The 17,363-nt window shown below is 39.3% G+C and overlaps 1 protein-coding gene and 1 long non-coding RNA gene across 7 annotated transcripts in view; one reads left to right on the top strand and one right to left on the bottom strand.

Moving 5' to 3' along the window:
* CMC1 (C-X9-C motif containing 1) overlaps positions 1–2,842 on the bottom strand; it is a 94,232-nt gene extending 91,390 nt beyond the window's left edge. For 3 of the 6 annotated variants that reach the window (XM_078354466.1, XM_002759700.7, XM_078354467.1), the window contains exon 1: positions 1,601–1,801. Coding sequence is in view for 1 of the 6 variants with exons in the window: in XM_002759700.7 (XP_002759746.3) it covers positions 1,601–1,619 (19 nt within the window). In the remaining 5 variants the exon portion in view is untranslated. Of the gene's footprint in view, positions 1–1,600; positions 1,802–2,560 lie in introns of those variants that run through there. The other 3 variants (XM_078354468.1, XM_078354469.1, XM_078354470.1) reach the window with 3 other exon arrangements.
* Positions 1,461–8,183, top strand: LOC144579948 (uncharacterized). The gene is made up of 2 exons (XR_013528704.1): positions 1,461–7,063; positions 8,083–8,183. It is a non-coding gene; the product is annotated as an uncharacterized LOC144579948 (long non-coding RNA).
* Positions 8,184–17,363: the final 9,180 nt, after the last annotated feature.

Below are 17,363 nucleotides of genomic sequence, written 5' to 3'. Positions count from 1 at the left end.
ATCTTTAACCTCTCTCAGTCTCAGTCTCAGTCTCCTCATCTATATGAGATTTCTTTGACAATCACTTCAAGTTCAGAAACACCATAATTAGGCTGGGTGCAGTAGCTCACACCTGTGATCCCAGCACTTTGGGAGGCCGAGGCAGGCGGATCACTTGAAGTCAGGAGTTCCAGACCAACCTGGCCAACAGGGTGAGACCCCACCTCTACTAAAAATACAAAAATTAGCTGAGAGCGGTGGCACTCACCTGTAATCACAGCTACTGGGGAGGCTGAGGTGGGAGAATTGCTTGAACCTAGGAAGCGGAGGTTGCAGTGAGCCAAGATCCTGCCACTGCACTCCAGCTTGGATGACAGAGTGAAGCTCTGTCTCAGTAACAAAAAAATAAAAAAAAATAAGAAATGCCATAAATTCTATGGGCCTAAACCTGAACCTACCTTACCCACCCCTCACTGACACTCCTTCTACTCTCAAGAACCAAATCATAGTATTCATCCTGAAACCAAGCATCCCACAATGCACTTTACCAAATCGACATCTGTGCTCATGGGGCTGCCTCTTCTTCAGCTCCAACCACTGGAAATTCTATCCTTCAAAGCCCGGATCAACTGCTAACTGCTTTATAATCACACAGTCCAAAATGAATACGATCATTATGTTTTAGAATTCCCCTATGCTTCAAATTAGAGTACTCTCTGATCTACCACTACCCACTTGAACCAGTCACTTCTCTTCGCTTCAGTTTCATAATCTGTAAAATGGAGATAAAAGGACCTACCACACCACATACTATTGGTGGATAATTGAGAACATTTAGCTTGGTAATAACGTGTTCAATTTAAACATTATTTCTGTGCTACACCTATTTTTCATGCTTCTTGAAGTCTCCGAAAGAGCATTTTCCATTTCTCAATCTCCCAAGGTTTGATGCCATTTCAAGTCTCTGTGTTTTGACTTTTTGTAGAAATGTACTAAACCAACTACCATTCCCTTCAAAAATGCTATCTATACCCTCGCAACAATAGCCTAAAACAAAGATACTGCAGGTGACCCTCCATAAGGATGGGAAATCCAGGGAAATTAAACTACTGCTGTAAACGGAAGTGGCTGGAAGCAAGGAAATTAAAACAACATTCAAGACTTTGAAGATCTCTCTCAAAAACCTGACTCCTGCCAGTGTTGGATCCTTTGAAATGTGTTTTTAAGTTGAGTTACAAGGATGAACTCCTAAACAGAAATGTAAAACTGAGCGCTAGAACGAATACGCAAATTTTTCTGGGGCCAGACTGTCTGCACCAGACATTAAATGAGTCTGTGCCCTTAAGGGGCGAAAAAGAGGGTGACAATAAAGAGACTAGTAGCGTTAACTAGGAAACCACAATGGACTAGAGTTTAGACATCAAACGCAACCTCAGCTAACCATAACCCCCAACAAATGAGAAGATGACGTAAGACCGGGTGAAGCAGCCTGAGGAGACGCTGGGGGAAGCAGTGCCACCCAGAGCTCTGCACCTTTCCCAAGTCGGCCTCCAACCCCTACGGCCCCTGGCGTGAGACCCGGGTTGAGGCCCCCTGGCAAACCCCGCTTCCCGCCCGGTACCTGCGGGGTCAAGCGCCATCTCGGCGGGCGGTGAGGAAGGCAGCCGCTTAGCGGCTCCGAGGGCAAGCGGGGAGGGGAGGGGAGGGGAGGAGAGGGGAGGGGTTTGAGCTCGGACGCACGAGCGACCTCCGTGAGCTTCCCGCGGCAGAAACGCGGCGCCCTTTGCAAAGCACCAACAGGCCCCTTTCCCTTTTCCTTCCCAGGTTTTTACTTCCGTCGCCCGTTGCGCCTGCGCTCCCCTGGCCCCGCCCCAATCCTGTAACGAGTGGAACTGACTTCGCAGAGGGAATGACCAATGAGGGGGGCGTGGCTGCGCTCCTTCGGGGCGGGACCGCGCAGGACGCGCGCAGCCTCGCTTGGTGAGGCCCGAGCACCGGTTGCTGACGTGAGTCTGCGGTGACTGGAGCTGGAGCTGCAGGACTTTGGGACTGCGCCTCACTCGGTAACTGGGTCCAAGTCCGAGCCCCGCCCCCCAAACCCGCCTTCGGAGAACCAAATGAATCATTCAGTTCCTTTATTTTTTCTTCAGTAACATTCATTCATTCATAAATGTCTGTTCCATGGCTGCCAAATTCCAGCCACGGTTCTGAATGCGAGAGGAAAATAACCAGAAAGATAACGTCCCTGTTCTCAAAGAGCAGTGTGGCGGAGGAGACAAATAAAAGCAACACGCTGTTAAATGTGATAAACGCCACACACGCTAGGTGTGCACAGCTTGTTCTCCATAAAGGTGGTATGGTCTGTGCAATATCATTTCTCCTTCGAATCAAAGACTGCGGCTCTCCTAGAGGTTAAAATGTGGGCTCTAGAAGTACCTCGATGTTGTAAAATAATGTCCTCAGGGCGTACAGTCTGATTTGGGTGATGTTACAAATACCGCCTCTACCGTAAAAGCTGTATGTTTTGTGAGAGTAAAATAAAGGAAGGTAATAGCCGCCCCGCTGAAGACCCCCTACTAACCTCTTCTCAGTAGAAGAAACTTTCTAGGTGGCACTTAAGTTCATTTCCACTCACAAACCAGCCTTCAGAAGTGCTTCCTTGTCAAATTCATGTTTAACTGTCTCGAGCCACCGAAGTTATGAGGTGCGGCCTGGGACAGATGGGACAGATGTTTAGAAAAACAAGGAGCAGCTGCTTCTTCCCTGCAAGGGATTTAGGGCTTTCAAAATGATCCCCTCCCCACCTACCTGCAGTCCCTCCTCCCCTGCTGCTGCTTCCGCCTGGTCAGTTGGCAGAAAAGCTGAGGCAGTTGAGCAGGGCTGGAAAAGTGGGTCTCTGCTCAGCAGGTCTTCCGTTTAAGGGCCTATTTGGGCATAACGGCCCTTATTACAGCTGTAGGTTGAGGTGCCAAGGTGAAGAATTAACGTTTCACTCACCCAGCCGGGGAATCAGGTCCTTTTCCTTGTATGTTTTGTAAATGTGCTTAGAAATACACCAACATGACTCTGGTGTGCCTCTTTAATCGTCCTGAAGGTGAAGGATTTGATTTAGAAAGCCAAAGCAAATCTTTTTGAGAATATCGAGTATTAAAACACAGGTCAGACACCTCTATTGAAGTATTAGATTAAACTAAATCTTTCTATACGCAAAAGGGTATTAAGGTAAAGAGGGAAAGTCTGAAGAGCTTCAGTCAGAAAGACCTGGCTTTTTTCACTTGAAGCCTGTAGCATGACCTGTTATCTTAGTGACTTGAATAAGTTCTATCATTTTTCTGGACTTCGGTTTCTAATTTGCAAGGTTGTTCTGAGGAATAAATGTGACATCATATAATACATTTGAAAGATATTAAAGGGCCACCTCTACCATTTTTGCCATGGCTATCACTTGAAACATTCCTGTTTAACATTTGTTTTTAAATCCACTTACTTTTTAAAAACACTTACATAGGCACTACTTGGCCTTATCCTCAGCAACAGTATCTGTAAAATCGTGGGTTTTGTGTGTCCCATAAAATGAACTACAAACCATATCACACTGGGAGAAGCACTAGCAAAAATAATAGCCCAATACCCAATACATAATAGCATAGCTCTCTACTCCCATGTTAAACTAGATACTTTGGGGGAAAACTGAATCTTCACAACCTAACTAGGGAAGATACATCCTTTTTTAAGTTAAGCAAATGTAATTGGCAATTAAAAACAAGAAATTTCCTGAGGCATCACCTTATTAGTAGACAATTATTTGGGTAGTAATTGCAATAGAAACTCAAGGAAATAGGAGAGGACATCATCCTGGAAATTAAGAACAGTGTCTTACCCAACTGTGATCCCTAGAGCTCAATGTCTGGTCACTCGTGACCCCACAGAGGCCTTTCTCAAAAAATTGAAGGCTGGAATGGTTAGGAAAGACTTCAGAGATAAGTTACAAGTTATGCTTGGCCTTGAAAGATAGGCAGAATGAGCAGACAGAAAAATAGGCACATGGTGCTAGGAGAAAAATGAGATCAAAATTATCTGGGATTTGAACTGTTCTTAAAGGAGCATGGTGGAGCATGGCAGAGATGCAGGTTAAGGAATGGAACCATATGAACAAAAGCACAGGGTTGGGAAGCACTGCGCTGTGTGGCAGGCATATGGAGGGCAATGCTTGAAACCACTTGAATGCATTTGAGGATTTGGGAAGCTAGGGCAATTATGCATTGGCTAGAAAAGACCAGACTCCCACATCCTTAAACATTAGACAGAGGTGTGTTTGAATGTGTTGCTATAAGCAACAAGACTCTATTGGAGGTTAACATACAGGAAAGGAGCATTGTGGTCAAAATTTTCTAAATGTGTTTTATACAAGTTTTGTGCAGGATGGATTTAGGTAGCGAGGAAAGAGCTAAAAGGCAAGCAGAAAAGTAAGGAGGCTATTGCGCTGGTTTTGGTAAGATCTGAAAAGAGCCTAAACTGGGATACATAAAAATATAAAAGGATGAATGTGGGAGTAATTGTAAACGAAGAAACTACCTTTCGAAATTGGATTAGGAGATTAGGACCAAGAGTCAAGATTTTCAGATAATTCATTTTTTTGGCAAATATATACAGACAAATGAGAAAATCATGGCAATGTGCCTGTTCATGCCTAAAATGATCTGCCCTTGATCTTTATTATTGGGGACTAAGAGTGGTAATAATGAAACAGAAAAGTCAGTTCAGAGAAATTTGCAGTAATCCAGGGTAATAAGAACAGTTTAACCACAGTGAATTTCTCATTGTATGTGAAGGCAAAGGAATGTGCAAGTAGAAACAAATATCTTAATTATTTTTGAGTCAATTCTGACGGGATCTAACATTCTATTGTGCTATATGTTTATATCCAGTTAGTTATTTTTTGAAATTGAGATTGTCAGTCAGCCTCTGTTGCTTCTGACTCCTCTTAGCATCAGAATTAAAGACTTTTTCATCTGTAGCTCTGCTCTGCTACAGATGAGAATGAAACTTGAAATCAATGAGATTTCATACTTGAGTCAATAAGAATCAAACTGGAAAGAATATTAGAAGCCCCATCTCTACCAGAGGCTAGGATTGAGAAGTAGTTATTGGCCAGAAGATCAGTAACCAAGGGTTCCTGGTGGCCCTCCCTACTTTCTGAGCTGTATTATTTAGCACCCAGTTGGCATGGCTTGTGCCTTCTGTGGTTTGAAAGAACTTAGGCCCATCTTGACATTTGTATTATGGACTGCCATAATAAAATGCCACAGTCTGGATAGCTTAAACAACAAAAATATTTTCTCACAATTGCAGGGTAGAAGTCTGGGATCAAAACTGTTGACAAGGATGCTTTTGCCTGAGGTTTCTTTCTCTTCTCGGCTTGTAGATAGCATCTTCTCCTGTGTCTTCACGTGGTCTTCCCTGTGTGTGGCTGTGTGTCCTAATGTCTTCTTGTAAGGACACCAGCTATATTGGATCGGGACCTACTCTAGTGAATATCCTAATGGCCTCGTTTTGTCTAAACTACCTCTTTTAAAACCTCCAAAGGTCTCCAAATGCAGTCACATTCTGAGGTGGTGGGGGCTAGGACTTCAACAGAAGAATTTTGGGAGACATAGTTCAACTGATAAAAACATTCAAATTTTTTATAAGGACTACAATTATTCCCTGAATCCCAGATCACTTGGCTAGAGCCCTGAGAACCCGCCTAGCATTCACGTCTCACCAGAATAAAATACTTTGTCCCTGTTTTTCTGACTTTTAAGTAGGGCCTGCTTTAATCTGACTCCGTTCACCTATCCACTTCAGTCAGCTCCTATCTGTCCCTCATTCTCTACATCTGATTGATCAGAATATCTGCTTAGTTCTCCTTCCTTAACATATCTTTATTTCATCTGCCAAACTTAATCACAGCTCTTAGTCCAAGATCTGCCCATTTTTGCTGATATTGTTATAATAGTTCTGAAATGGCTCTCTGTCCCTAGGTATTTCTTCCTCACTTATTCTCTCTAATCCATTTCACCCCCAACAGCAAATTTGATCATAAAATTCCCTATATAAAATTCCCAGTAAGAGACAACCTACAGAATGGGAGAATATATTTGAGAACCATTCAAATGATAAGGGGTTAACATCCAAAATATATAAGGAATTCAAACAATTCTATAGCAAGAAAACAAATAACCCAATTTAAAAATGGGCCAAGAACCTTAATAGGCATTTCTCAAAAGAAGACATATAAGCCACGCGCGGTGGCTCACGCCTGTAATCCCAGCACTTTGGGAGGCCGAGGCGGGTGGATCATGAGGTCAAGAGATCGAGACCATCCTGGTCAACATGGTGAAACCCCGTCTCTACTAAAAATACAAAAAATTAGCTGGGCATGGTGGCGCGTGCCTGTAATCCCAGCTACTCAGGGAGCTGAGGCAGGAGAATTGCCTGAACCCAGGAGGCGGAGGTTGCGGTGAGCCAAGATTGCGCCATTGCACTCCAGCCTGGGTAGCGAGAGTGAAACTCCATCTCAAAAAAAAAAAAAAAGAAGACATATAAATGATGATGAGCATGTGAAAAAAATGTTCAATGTCATTCATCATCAGGGAAATTCAAATTAAAACCACAGTGAGATATTACTTAATATCTGTTAGAATAGCAGAAATACAGGAAGGTAATAAAATGTTAGTGACGATATAGAGAAAAGAGAACACTTACACACTGCTGGTGGGAGTGTAAATTAGTATAATCATTGTGGAAAACAGTTTGGAGGTTCCCTAAAAACTTAAGAACAGAACCACCATATGATCCAGCAGACCCACTACTGGGTATATATTCAAAGGATATGAAATGAGCCTGCTGAGAAGATATCTGCACTTTCATGTTTTATTGCAGCATAATTCACAATAGCCAATATATGGAATCAACCTAAGTTTCCATCAGCAGATGAATGGATAAAGAAAATACGGCATATATACACAATGGAACACTGTTCAGCTCTAAAAAGGGGAATTTTGTCATTTGCAACAACATGGATGAACCTGGAGGACATAATGTATCCTTCAATTTTGAAAGAATCTTCTGTGAAATAGGCTTGGCACAGAAAGAAAAATACCCCATTATCTCACTTATATGTACAGTGTGAAAAATCCAAACTTCTAGAAACAGAGAGTAAAATGGTGGTAATCATAAGCTAGGGGTTTGGGGACCCTGGGGAAATGTTCATAAAAAAGATGGAAAATTTCAGTTAGGAGGAATAAGTTCAAGAGATCTAATGTACATAATGGTCACTTCAGTTAGTAACAATATACTATCTATTTGAAAATTGCTACTGTCTAAGAGATTTTAAGTATTCCCATTACAAAAAAAAATTATAAGTATGTGGAGTAATGCATATGTTAAATAACTTTATTTTGCCATTCCACAATATATATATTTAAAAACATGATGATGTACCCTATAAATACATACTATCTAACTTGCCAGTTGAAACAAATACATACATACATATATAAATCCTCAGTAGTTCCCTACGTAAATAAAATTCAAACACCTTCCTTTAACAAGGTTCATAAAATTCTTTATAAACTTAGTCCCAGATTTCTATATCAACTTTTCTTAGCCAACCTCTTTGTAATTTGTAATTTGTGCTATGTTAATTTGCATGCAATAGTTTGTTAAATTATCTGTAAAGACTTCTTTGCACTATCCTGGAAAAATGGGTAAAAGTTTGTATTTAATATAAAAACTTGAAACTGGTTGCATAAAAAGTATCTAGTGAAAAGAGAGGACCATTGGAACTAAACAGAGTGACATAGTTTGGATGTATGTGCTCATCCAAATATCATGCTGAATGTAATCCCCAGTATTGGAGGTGGGGCCTGTTGGGAGGTGATTGGATCATGGGGGCAGATTTCTCATGAATAGTTTAGCACCATCCTCTTGGTACCGTTCTTGCAATAATGAGATCTTGTGAGGTCTGTTTAAAAGTGTATGGCACCTCCCTTCTCTCCTGCTCCTGTTCTGACCATGTGACATGCCTGCTCCTCCTTCACGGTCCATCATGATTATAAGTTTCATGAAGCCTCCCCAGAAGCCAAGCAGATACCAGCATCATGTTTCCTGTCCAACCTACAGAATTGTGAGTGAATTAAACTTCTTTTCTTTATAAATCACCCAGTCTCAGCTATTTCTTTATAGCAATGTGAGAATGGCCTAATACACAGAGCTAAACTCATTTTTTCCCCTATTTTACTTAACTGCTTTTATTGAGATATAACATATATAAAGATTATAAATCTTTGTGCAGCTAAATATTTACATATTTATATACATGTCAAAATATAGAACATTTCTAGCCATCCAGAAGGTTCCTTGTGAGATCTGTTTAAAAGTGTGTGACACCTCCTCTCTCTCCTGCTCCTCTCTTAATAAAAACCTCTCCACAAAATTAACTACTCTTATAACTTCTCTGAGCATTGATTAGTTTTGCCTGTTTTTGAACTTCATATAAATATAATCATACAGTGTGTAGTCTTTCATATCTGGCTTTTTTGGCTCAACTTCGTAGCTATGAGATTCATTCATGTAGTTGTATAGAGAGAGATAGCTGCTCTGCTACTTTAATGTAACATTTGGTAAATGATTTATCTTCCTGGGCCTCAATTTTTTTATCTGTAAAAATATAACCTACCTCTGCATGATTGATTTGAACCTTAATGATGCCGTTACAAACACTGACAGTGGTGTCTGTCTCACACACAGTAGGCCATTTTTAAACTGTAGCTATTGTTGCTATGATTATTATCCTTTATATCCTCTATTTCTCTATTTTCACTGTTGAAAACTGTTCTTCTGAACTATTATAACATGATATGTAAGTTTTAAAAAAATTTTATTCAGAGATAATCTGCATTCAAGGACTGAAATCTAGGCAATAATGGGTTTAAATCAGTATTATGTGAAACAACCTACAAATGAACAAAGGAGATTTAGCAGTGTGCCCTATCACTTATAAGGTGAGAAAAAAAGTGTGAAATATCACCTCTCACCTCTGCAGAAGGCTTTCTATATTTTATGCTTTGTTTTTACTGTGTATGGTTTTCTGGGTGGCCTCCTTTGAGACAGACCACAGTATTCTCTGGGGTCAGAGGCTCTATTCCTAGAAAATAAAATAATTTTTAAAAATAATAATAATACTATGACACGACTTATATTGGATTTCTCCTATCTTGGCTTTGTGCAGATGCTATGATCCTTTGTAGAATTTCTCATAAAAACTGACAAAAGACAAGAGTGCTTTTTGTTGCACACTGAGCCTGAAATATCAGTGACATACCAGTTAGTGGGTCAATTGCACTGAAAACATGTAAGGACCTTTTGCTCATTTAAAGGAAACAAAGTTATGAAAGCTTTAGTGACTTAACACCAAGTATCTCTGCCCTGCTAATCTGAAAGAGGACAAATGTCTTAATTTACCACCATTCCTCCTTCAGATCAGAGAACTTTCTATATGCCATGTATTGTACTGAAGTCTAGGAAAATAAAGATGAGTAAGATGAGGTTCCTGTCTTTAAGGAACTCAGACTCTAGAGGGAAAGATGAAAACATGTGAATAATTACAATTCAACTCATAGATGATGATATGGGAGCCCAAAGAATGGAGAAATTAATTTGACTTTCAGAAGACTTTATGTACATGCTTATGTCTGAAGTAGGTCTTAAAGAATAACTAGATTTTCAACAAGAAAAAGACAAATAGAGTTCTCATTGACGAAGCTTTTCCCATGTAGAATAAGTGTGGGATTTCTTTCATGCCCCATAAATATGGCTAAAATATCTAGATTATCCACTACTATTTGGGGTCAAACAAGATACAAGAAAAAAAAATCTATTGTTGAGTACTGCTATCAAGTTGCAATGCTTTCTTCCAAGTGATGTGCCCAAACAAAATATCCCATATCACTGATTCTGGTATCTTTACCAATTAGACATGAAGCATTAGTCCAAACGAAAACCTCCCAAAGAACTTGGGCCTTGACCTTCAGTACACAAGAGTGTTTACATTCAATTCTATTTATTTGATTCTGTGTCATGGAGCCTAGGATCTCAAGGTATGGATTAAAGATATCCTATAAAAATGAGGTATTGCTGTTGTTACTAAGTCACATGATGATCTGCTTTTTGAGGAGAGAGATTATGTCTTATGTGCTATGGTAGTTCCTACATTACTCACTGGACGGGGCATCACAAATGCTTATTGAACAAATTTCTGTTAATGGAGAATGTAAGGGTATCGTGTAAAACTAAAGTGGGTCACATGGCCCACCAATTATTTCTTATTAATACCATTTCTATTCTTTTCCCTGTCCCTAACTCTTGCCTGAACTCTGACACTACTTTTGTATTTTCTGGTTATTTGGTACAGGTACTTCAAGGTTCTATATGCTTTAAGAGTGTTTTTTTTTTTGTTTTTTTTTTTAACTCAGGACATGTGGTATACATTTCTGGTATTGTCTGCTTGGCATCTTGCTCTTGTTTTGGAAACTATTCCTCCCCTACTTAGTTATATGGTTTCTACCAGTGTCCTCGTGTCCTTACCTGACATCTCTCTTTACGCATATTCATTGGTCCAAAAATGGATACCTGGCCTATGAAAGGTTGATGAAATTCTGTCCTAGAAATTTTAAATGTGGGTCTAAGCATGTCAGTTTTTTTTTTAAGCTTTTTTTAAAAAATTGTTCTTAGGTTTGTGGTACATGTGCAGATCATGCAGGATTGTTGCATATGTACACACATGGCAATGTGGTTTGCTGCCTCCATCCCCGTCACCTACATCTGGTATTTCTCACCATGTTATCCCTCCCTGACCACCTCACCCCCTTGCTGTCCCTCCTTTGCCCCTACCAACAGACCCCAGTGTGTGATGCTCCCCTCCCTGTGTGTCCAAGTGTTCTCATTGTTCAACACCTGCCTATGAGTGAGAACATGCGGTGTTTGGTTTTCTGTTCTTGTGTCAGTTTGCTGAGAATGATGGTTTCCAGATTCATCCATGTCCCTACAAAAGGCACGAACTCATCATTCTTTATGGCTACATAGTATTTCATGGTGTATATGTACCACATTTTCCTTGTCCAGTCTATCATTGATGGGCATTTGGGTTGGTTCCAGGTCTTTGCTATTGTAAACAGTGCCACTATGAACATACATGTGCATGTGTCTTTATAATAGAATGATTTATAATCCTTTAGGTATATACCCAGTAATGGGATTGCTAGGTCAAATGGAATATCTATTTCTATGTCCTTTAGGAAGTGCCACACTGTCTTCTACAATGGTTGAACTAGTTTATACTGCCACCAACAGTGTAAAAGTGTTCCTATTTCTCCACATCTTCTCCAGCATCTGCTGTCTCCTGATTTTTTAATGATCGCCATTGTAACTGGGATGAGGTGATATTTCAATGTGCTTTTGATTTGCATTTCTCTAATAATCAGTGATGATGAGTATTTTTTCATATGTTTGTTGGCCTCATATATGTCTTCTTTTGAAAAGTGTCTGTTCATATCCTTTCCCCACTTTTGGATGGGTTTGTTTTTTTCTTGTAAATCTGTTTTAGTTCTTAGTAGATTCTGGATATTAGCCCTTTGTCAGATGGGTAGATTGCAAATATTTTTTGCCATTCTGTTGGTTGATAGTTCACTCTAACGATTGTTTCTTTTACTGTGCAGAAGCTCTGTAGTTTAATTAGACCCCATTTGTCTATTTTGGCTTTTGTTGCCAAGGCTTTTGGTGTTTTAATCATGAAGTTCTTGCCTATGCCTATGTCCTGAATGGTTTTGCCTAGGTTTTCTTCTAGTGTTTTTATGGTGTTAGGTCTTATGTTTAAGTCTTTAATCCATCTGGAGTTAATTTTAGTGTAAGGTGTCAGGAAGGGGTCCAGTTTCTGCTTTCTGCACACTGCTAGCCAGTTTTCCCAACACCATTTATTAGACAGGGAATCCTTTCCCTATGGCTTGCTTTTGAAAGGTTTGTCAAAGATCAGATGGTTGTAGATGTGTGGCCTCGCTTCCAAGGCCTCTGTTCCATTCCATTGGTCTGTATCTCTGTTTTGTTACCAGTACCATGCTCTTTTGATTACTGTAGCTTTGTAGTATAGTTTGAAATCAGGTGGCATGATGCCTCTGGCTTTGTTCTTTTTGCTTAGGATTGTCTTGGCTCTGCAGGCTCTCTTTTGGTTCCATATGAAGTTTAAGGTGGTTTTTTTCCATTTCTGTCAATAAGGTCATTGGTAGCTTGATGGGGATAGTGTTGAATCTATAAATTACTTTGGGCAGTATGGCCGTTTTCGCAATATTGATTCTTCCTATCCATGAGCATAGAATGTTCCTCCATTTGTTTGTATCCACTCTTATTTCCTTGAGCAGTGGTTTGTAGTTCTCCTTGAAGAGGTCCTTTACATCCTTTGTTAGTTGTATTCCTGGGTATTTTATTCTCTTTGTAGCAATTGTGAATGGGAGTTCGCTCATGATTTGTCTCTGTGTTAGTCTGTTATTGGTGTATAGAAATGCTCATTATTTCTGCACATTGATTTTGTATCCTGAGACTTTGCTGAAGTTGCTTATCAGTTTCAGGAGATTTGGGGTTGAGATGATGAGGTCTTCTAAATATACAATCATGTTGTCTGCAAATAGAGACAATTTGACTTCCCTTTTCCTAATTGAATACCCTTTATTCATTTATTTATTTTTCCTTTCCTAGTTGCTCTGGCTAGAACTTCCAATACTATATTGAATAGGAGTGGTGACAAACGGCATCCTTGTATAGTGCCAGGTTTCAAAGGGAATGCTTCCAGTTTTGGCCCATTCAATATGATATTGGCTGTGGATTTGTCCTAAATAGCTTTTATTATTTTGTGATACGTTTCATCGATACCTAGTTTATTGAGAGTTTTTAGCATAAAGCGCTGTTGAATTTTATCGAAGGCTTTCTCTGCATCTATTGAGATAATCATGTGGTTTTTGTCTTTGGTTCTGTTTATGTGGTGAATTACGTTTATAGACTTGTATATGTTGAACCAGCCTTGCATCCCCGGAAGCCTACTTGATCATGATGGATAAGATTTTTGATGTGCTGTTACAATCGGTTTGCCAGTACTTTATTGAAGATTTTTGCATCTATGTTCATCATGGATATTGGCCTGAAGTTTTCTTTTTTTGTTGAGTCTCTGCCGAGTTTTGGTGTCAGGATGATGTTGGTTGCTTAAAATGATTTGGGAAGGATTCCCTCTTTTTGTATTGTTTGGAATAGTGTTAGAAGAAATGGTACCAGCTCCTCTTTGTACATCTGGTAGAATTCAGCTGTGAACCCATCTGGACCTGGGCTTTTTTTGGTTGGCAGGCTATTAATTGCTGCCTCAACTTCAGCCCTTGTTATTCGTCTGTTCAAAGTTTCAACTTCTTCCTGGTTTAAGCTTGGGAGGGTGCAAGTGTCCAGGAATTTATCCATTTCTTCCAGGTTTACTGGTTTATGTGCATAGAGTTGTTTGTATCTCTGAATGTAATTTGTATTTCTGTGGAGTCAGTGGTGATATCTTTTATCATTGTTTTCTAAAACTGAAATTGTAAGATGTAAAATATGTAGAAGTCATTAAACAACTAGTTTTTGCCATGTAGAGAAGGCTACCTATAGGGAGAGAAAAAGGGTGAAGCCCAACCAAAGAGTTACAGAGACTCAAGACTGAGAAAGTCCAGAAAAAGTTTGTGTATCTAGTTGCAGTTGCTGTGAGGCTCAGCTCTATATCTGCCTTTCTGTGGCTTTGCTCTTCTTTGAGCCATACAGACAAATGTAGGACACCTCTTGTGCGCCACTTCAAATATGCTTGTCCCCAGCTCTTACACATGGGGCTAGTTCTTTTTAAGCTTCCTTCAACCTTCTTCATGTAGGTGCAACTTGACAGCACCTGGCCTCAGCCTTATACCTCTCACTTGCTTCTCTGACACTACACCATGGAACATGCACAGGGATCCTCTCCGTAGCTTTTCGTATTCAATCTAGAAGTACAAGGGAAGTTACTGCCAGTGGGACTACCTTGATTAATAGTGAATGGAATCTAATACATAAATGTGTGCCATTTTTTAATTCCCCAGGCAGACAGTCTTCAAACACATTTTAAAGATTTCTGCAAAGGTTTCATGGTAAACAGCACCAGTCATCTGTGAAGTAGGCAACTTAATGATACGTTCATGTATTATCTTTCCCAGCTTCCCTCTTTCACTCTTCCCTCCTCCTCACTCCTGTTTCCTGAGATTATCTTCCAGGACAATCAACCTGCATGCAATCTAGTCTAAAAGAGCACTTGCTCATTGTTTCCCATGTTTTGTTTAAGTTGGTTCCTGCCCCTTGCTACTCAAAAATATTGTCATAATTAGTAAGACCTGCAGTGGTTCTCTCATTGCGATAGAAAAAGCTCATACAAGCAACAGAACTGGATGAGAATACACGAAAATCCAGGCACAGGAAGCAGCCTACTACTTTACTGTAATTACCCCATGTTACTATTCGCCTATTCTTTGCCTGTTGTAATCTGCTTTTCTTTGCTTTCATCTTCTCTGGCTGGAAATCCCTTAGCTCTCAATACTTCAGCTCTCAATTCTCATGCCAGGCCTTCTTTCTTTGAAGACCCATGTGTCAAAATATGACCCAGGTGTGACAGTCATATTTTCTCTCAATATGGTTCTAGATACATAGTTTAGCTCCATAATATATGCTGGCCAATAAGCTAGAGACCCAAAGACCCACAATTGCCAAAGCCCCTCACCTAGCATTTCTCCCAGTGCCCAAGACATAGAAGCCCCTCACTAAATATCTGTTGGATAAATTTATAAAGGTATTAATTTCTGGGTTCTTAAAAGCAAAGATTTGAAGGGAAATAATCATACATTTGCTTTATGCTTGAATCATTATCAATCATATGAAACATATATAGAACATATCCATACATACTTCCTTTTATTTGTATTGCTTATTAAATGTTAATAAAACATTAAAGCCTTCATCAAAGCAGTGTATAGATACCAAAATTTATTTCACTTTCTACTTATTGTTGATGTTTTAGGTTTCTAAATTTTCTTTCAAAATTAACACAGTGATAAATATTCTAAAAATAAAGCTTTCATCTTTAGCTCTATTTATTTCTAAAGGATAATTCTTAGAAGTGAAATTATTTTGCTAATTACTATAGATAAATTGTTAGCAATAGGTAAAGTCATCTTAAATATTTTTGTAAAATTACTACAAACAGGCATAGCATTACAACTTTTTACTTTTTATTATTACTAATAAACATTTTGGTGTATTTACTAGCCCTTTAATTGGCCTTCTGTGAAATGTCTACCTATATTCTTTCCCATTTTTAATTTATACTATTACTATTTTTTACTGATTTATATGTTATTTTTCTATATCAAAGGTATTGTCTTTTTCTATCCTGTTTGTAGCATTAATTTTTTGTAATTGTTTTCCTTTACTTACACTAATTTGATAGACAAGTATAGAATATTTTCTTTTGATACTTTGATTTAATTCTTAGAGATAACCCATCCTGTCTCCAATATTTTCTTTTCTTTTTTATTAAAAAAAAAATAGATTTCTAGGGCAAGGGAGGGAGCGCATTAGGACAAATACCTAATGCATGCAGGGCTTCAAACCTAGATGATGGGTTGATAGGTGCAGCAAACCACCATGGCACATATATACCTAGGTAACAGACATGCACATTCAGCACACATGTATCCAGAATTTTCAGTAGAATTTTTAAAAACCCCACAGATAAGAAAAAATAGATTTCTACTTTACGTCTACCTTCTTATCTTTATTTCCTCTTATTTATGGTGAGAATTTTTTTCCAAATAACTACCCAATTTTTCTAACCCTATTTTTCTAGATATATTTACTGAAAAGTTTACCTTTTCCTTTTCAGTTCTTTCTCTCATCTTCTGCCTGTTTCTAGACTATTTATTCTGTTCCTTTCCCTGCCTACTTCTGTGAATGTATCCTGGTCTTTCAACTGACACAAATTCTAGATACATAAGGTAAGGGTACACACGATATTTTCATCTTTTCCAGTTTGAGACTTTGTTTCTGCATATCTGATCACTCGACTTAACAGAGGTTCAAGACAAGATATGTAAACTGTCCATGTCAGAACAATGAACAGTGTCACCTGCCTGTCTATTCTGGTTCTATGCCTGCTGGCTTCTAGTTTGTGAACAGTCAGATCAGGAATGGGCTGTGAGAGGGAGCCCATATCCCACTTCTGAGGTTAAGTTAAAGAATCTTCACTTCCCATTCTTAATTACAGAACAGGTTTACATTTATTCCATATAAACCTGCTATTCCAGGTCAGACCCTGGGAAGCACACTCTGAGGTGAAGATTAGCACATGGAAATTTGTTAGGGAGTGCTCTACTTTTGGAAAGCTAATGCTTATGGAAAAAAAGGGAAAGAAACAGCATTAGGGAGAGGGAGACATTGAGCTGCGGTACAATCATAGCAAGAACTAAGCCAACTCCACATGAAGCTCTGAAGCTGGGATGGCCCTTCAGAAATGTCCTGAATTGGAGGAAGGGAACTGGACTTTGGACTATTGCATTCACCGATCGTTGATAGAAGGCTGCCCCAGAAAGAGGGCATGGCCTTGGAGGAGACATGCTTTTTTAATAGAAGCTGTAACACTGATTATATATACAAACTAACATAAATTTGTATGATTCATCATTGTTATCTGTTTCTTCTATATCATAAGTTCCAGGAAGGAAAGGATTATTTTTCTTCTTAATTGCCATTGTAGCCTAAAGAGCATAGCAATTATTTGTTGAGTACCTGGTGCATATAAAGCACTCAATAAATACTTGTTGAATGAATAAATGACCATAGGAGGCAATATTATCCTCGTTGTCTATATTTTACAATAAGGAAACTGGAACACAAAGATACAACTAATGAATGACAGAGCTAAGATTTGAATTCACATCTGGTTCAGAGGCCACGTTCTTTTTACTATAATTAATCAGCCCAGGCTGCCATAGCAAAATAGCACAGACTGGGTGGCTTGAACAACAGACATTTATTTGCTCACATTTCTGGAGGCTAGAAGTCCGAGGTCAAGATGCCATCAGAGTTAGTTTCTGGTGAGGCTGTTCTTCCTGGCTTATAGGGTCACCTTCTCACTGTGTTCTCAGATGGCTTCTTCTCTGTGTGCACACAGGAAAAAGAGAGAGAGAGAGAAATTTGGTGTCTCTTCCTCTTCTTATAATGACACCAGTCCTATTGAATTAAAGCCCTGCCCTTAAGAC

The sequence above is a fragment of the Callithrix jacchus genome, chromosome 17 (genome assembly GCF_049354715.1).
Source record: "Callithrix jacchus isolate 240 chromosome 17, calJac240_pri, whole genome shotgun sequence".
Taxonomy (NCBI): Eukaryota; Metazoa; Chordata; class Mammalia; order Primates; family Cebidae; genus Callithrix; species Callithrix jacchus.
The sequence above is the reverse complement of the archived record's forward strand: the minus strand, read 5'-3'. Positions and strand labels throughout refer to the sequence as shown.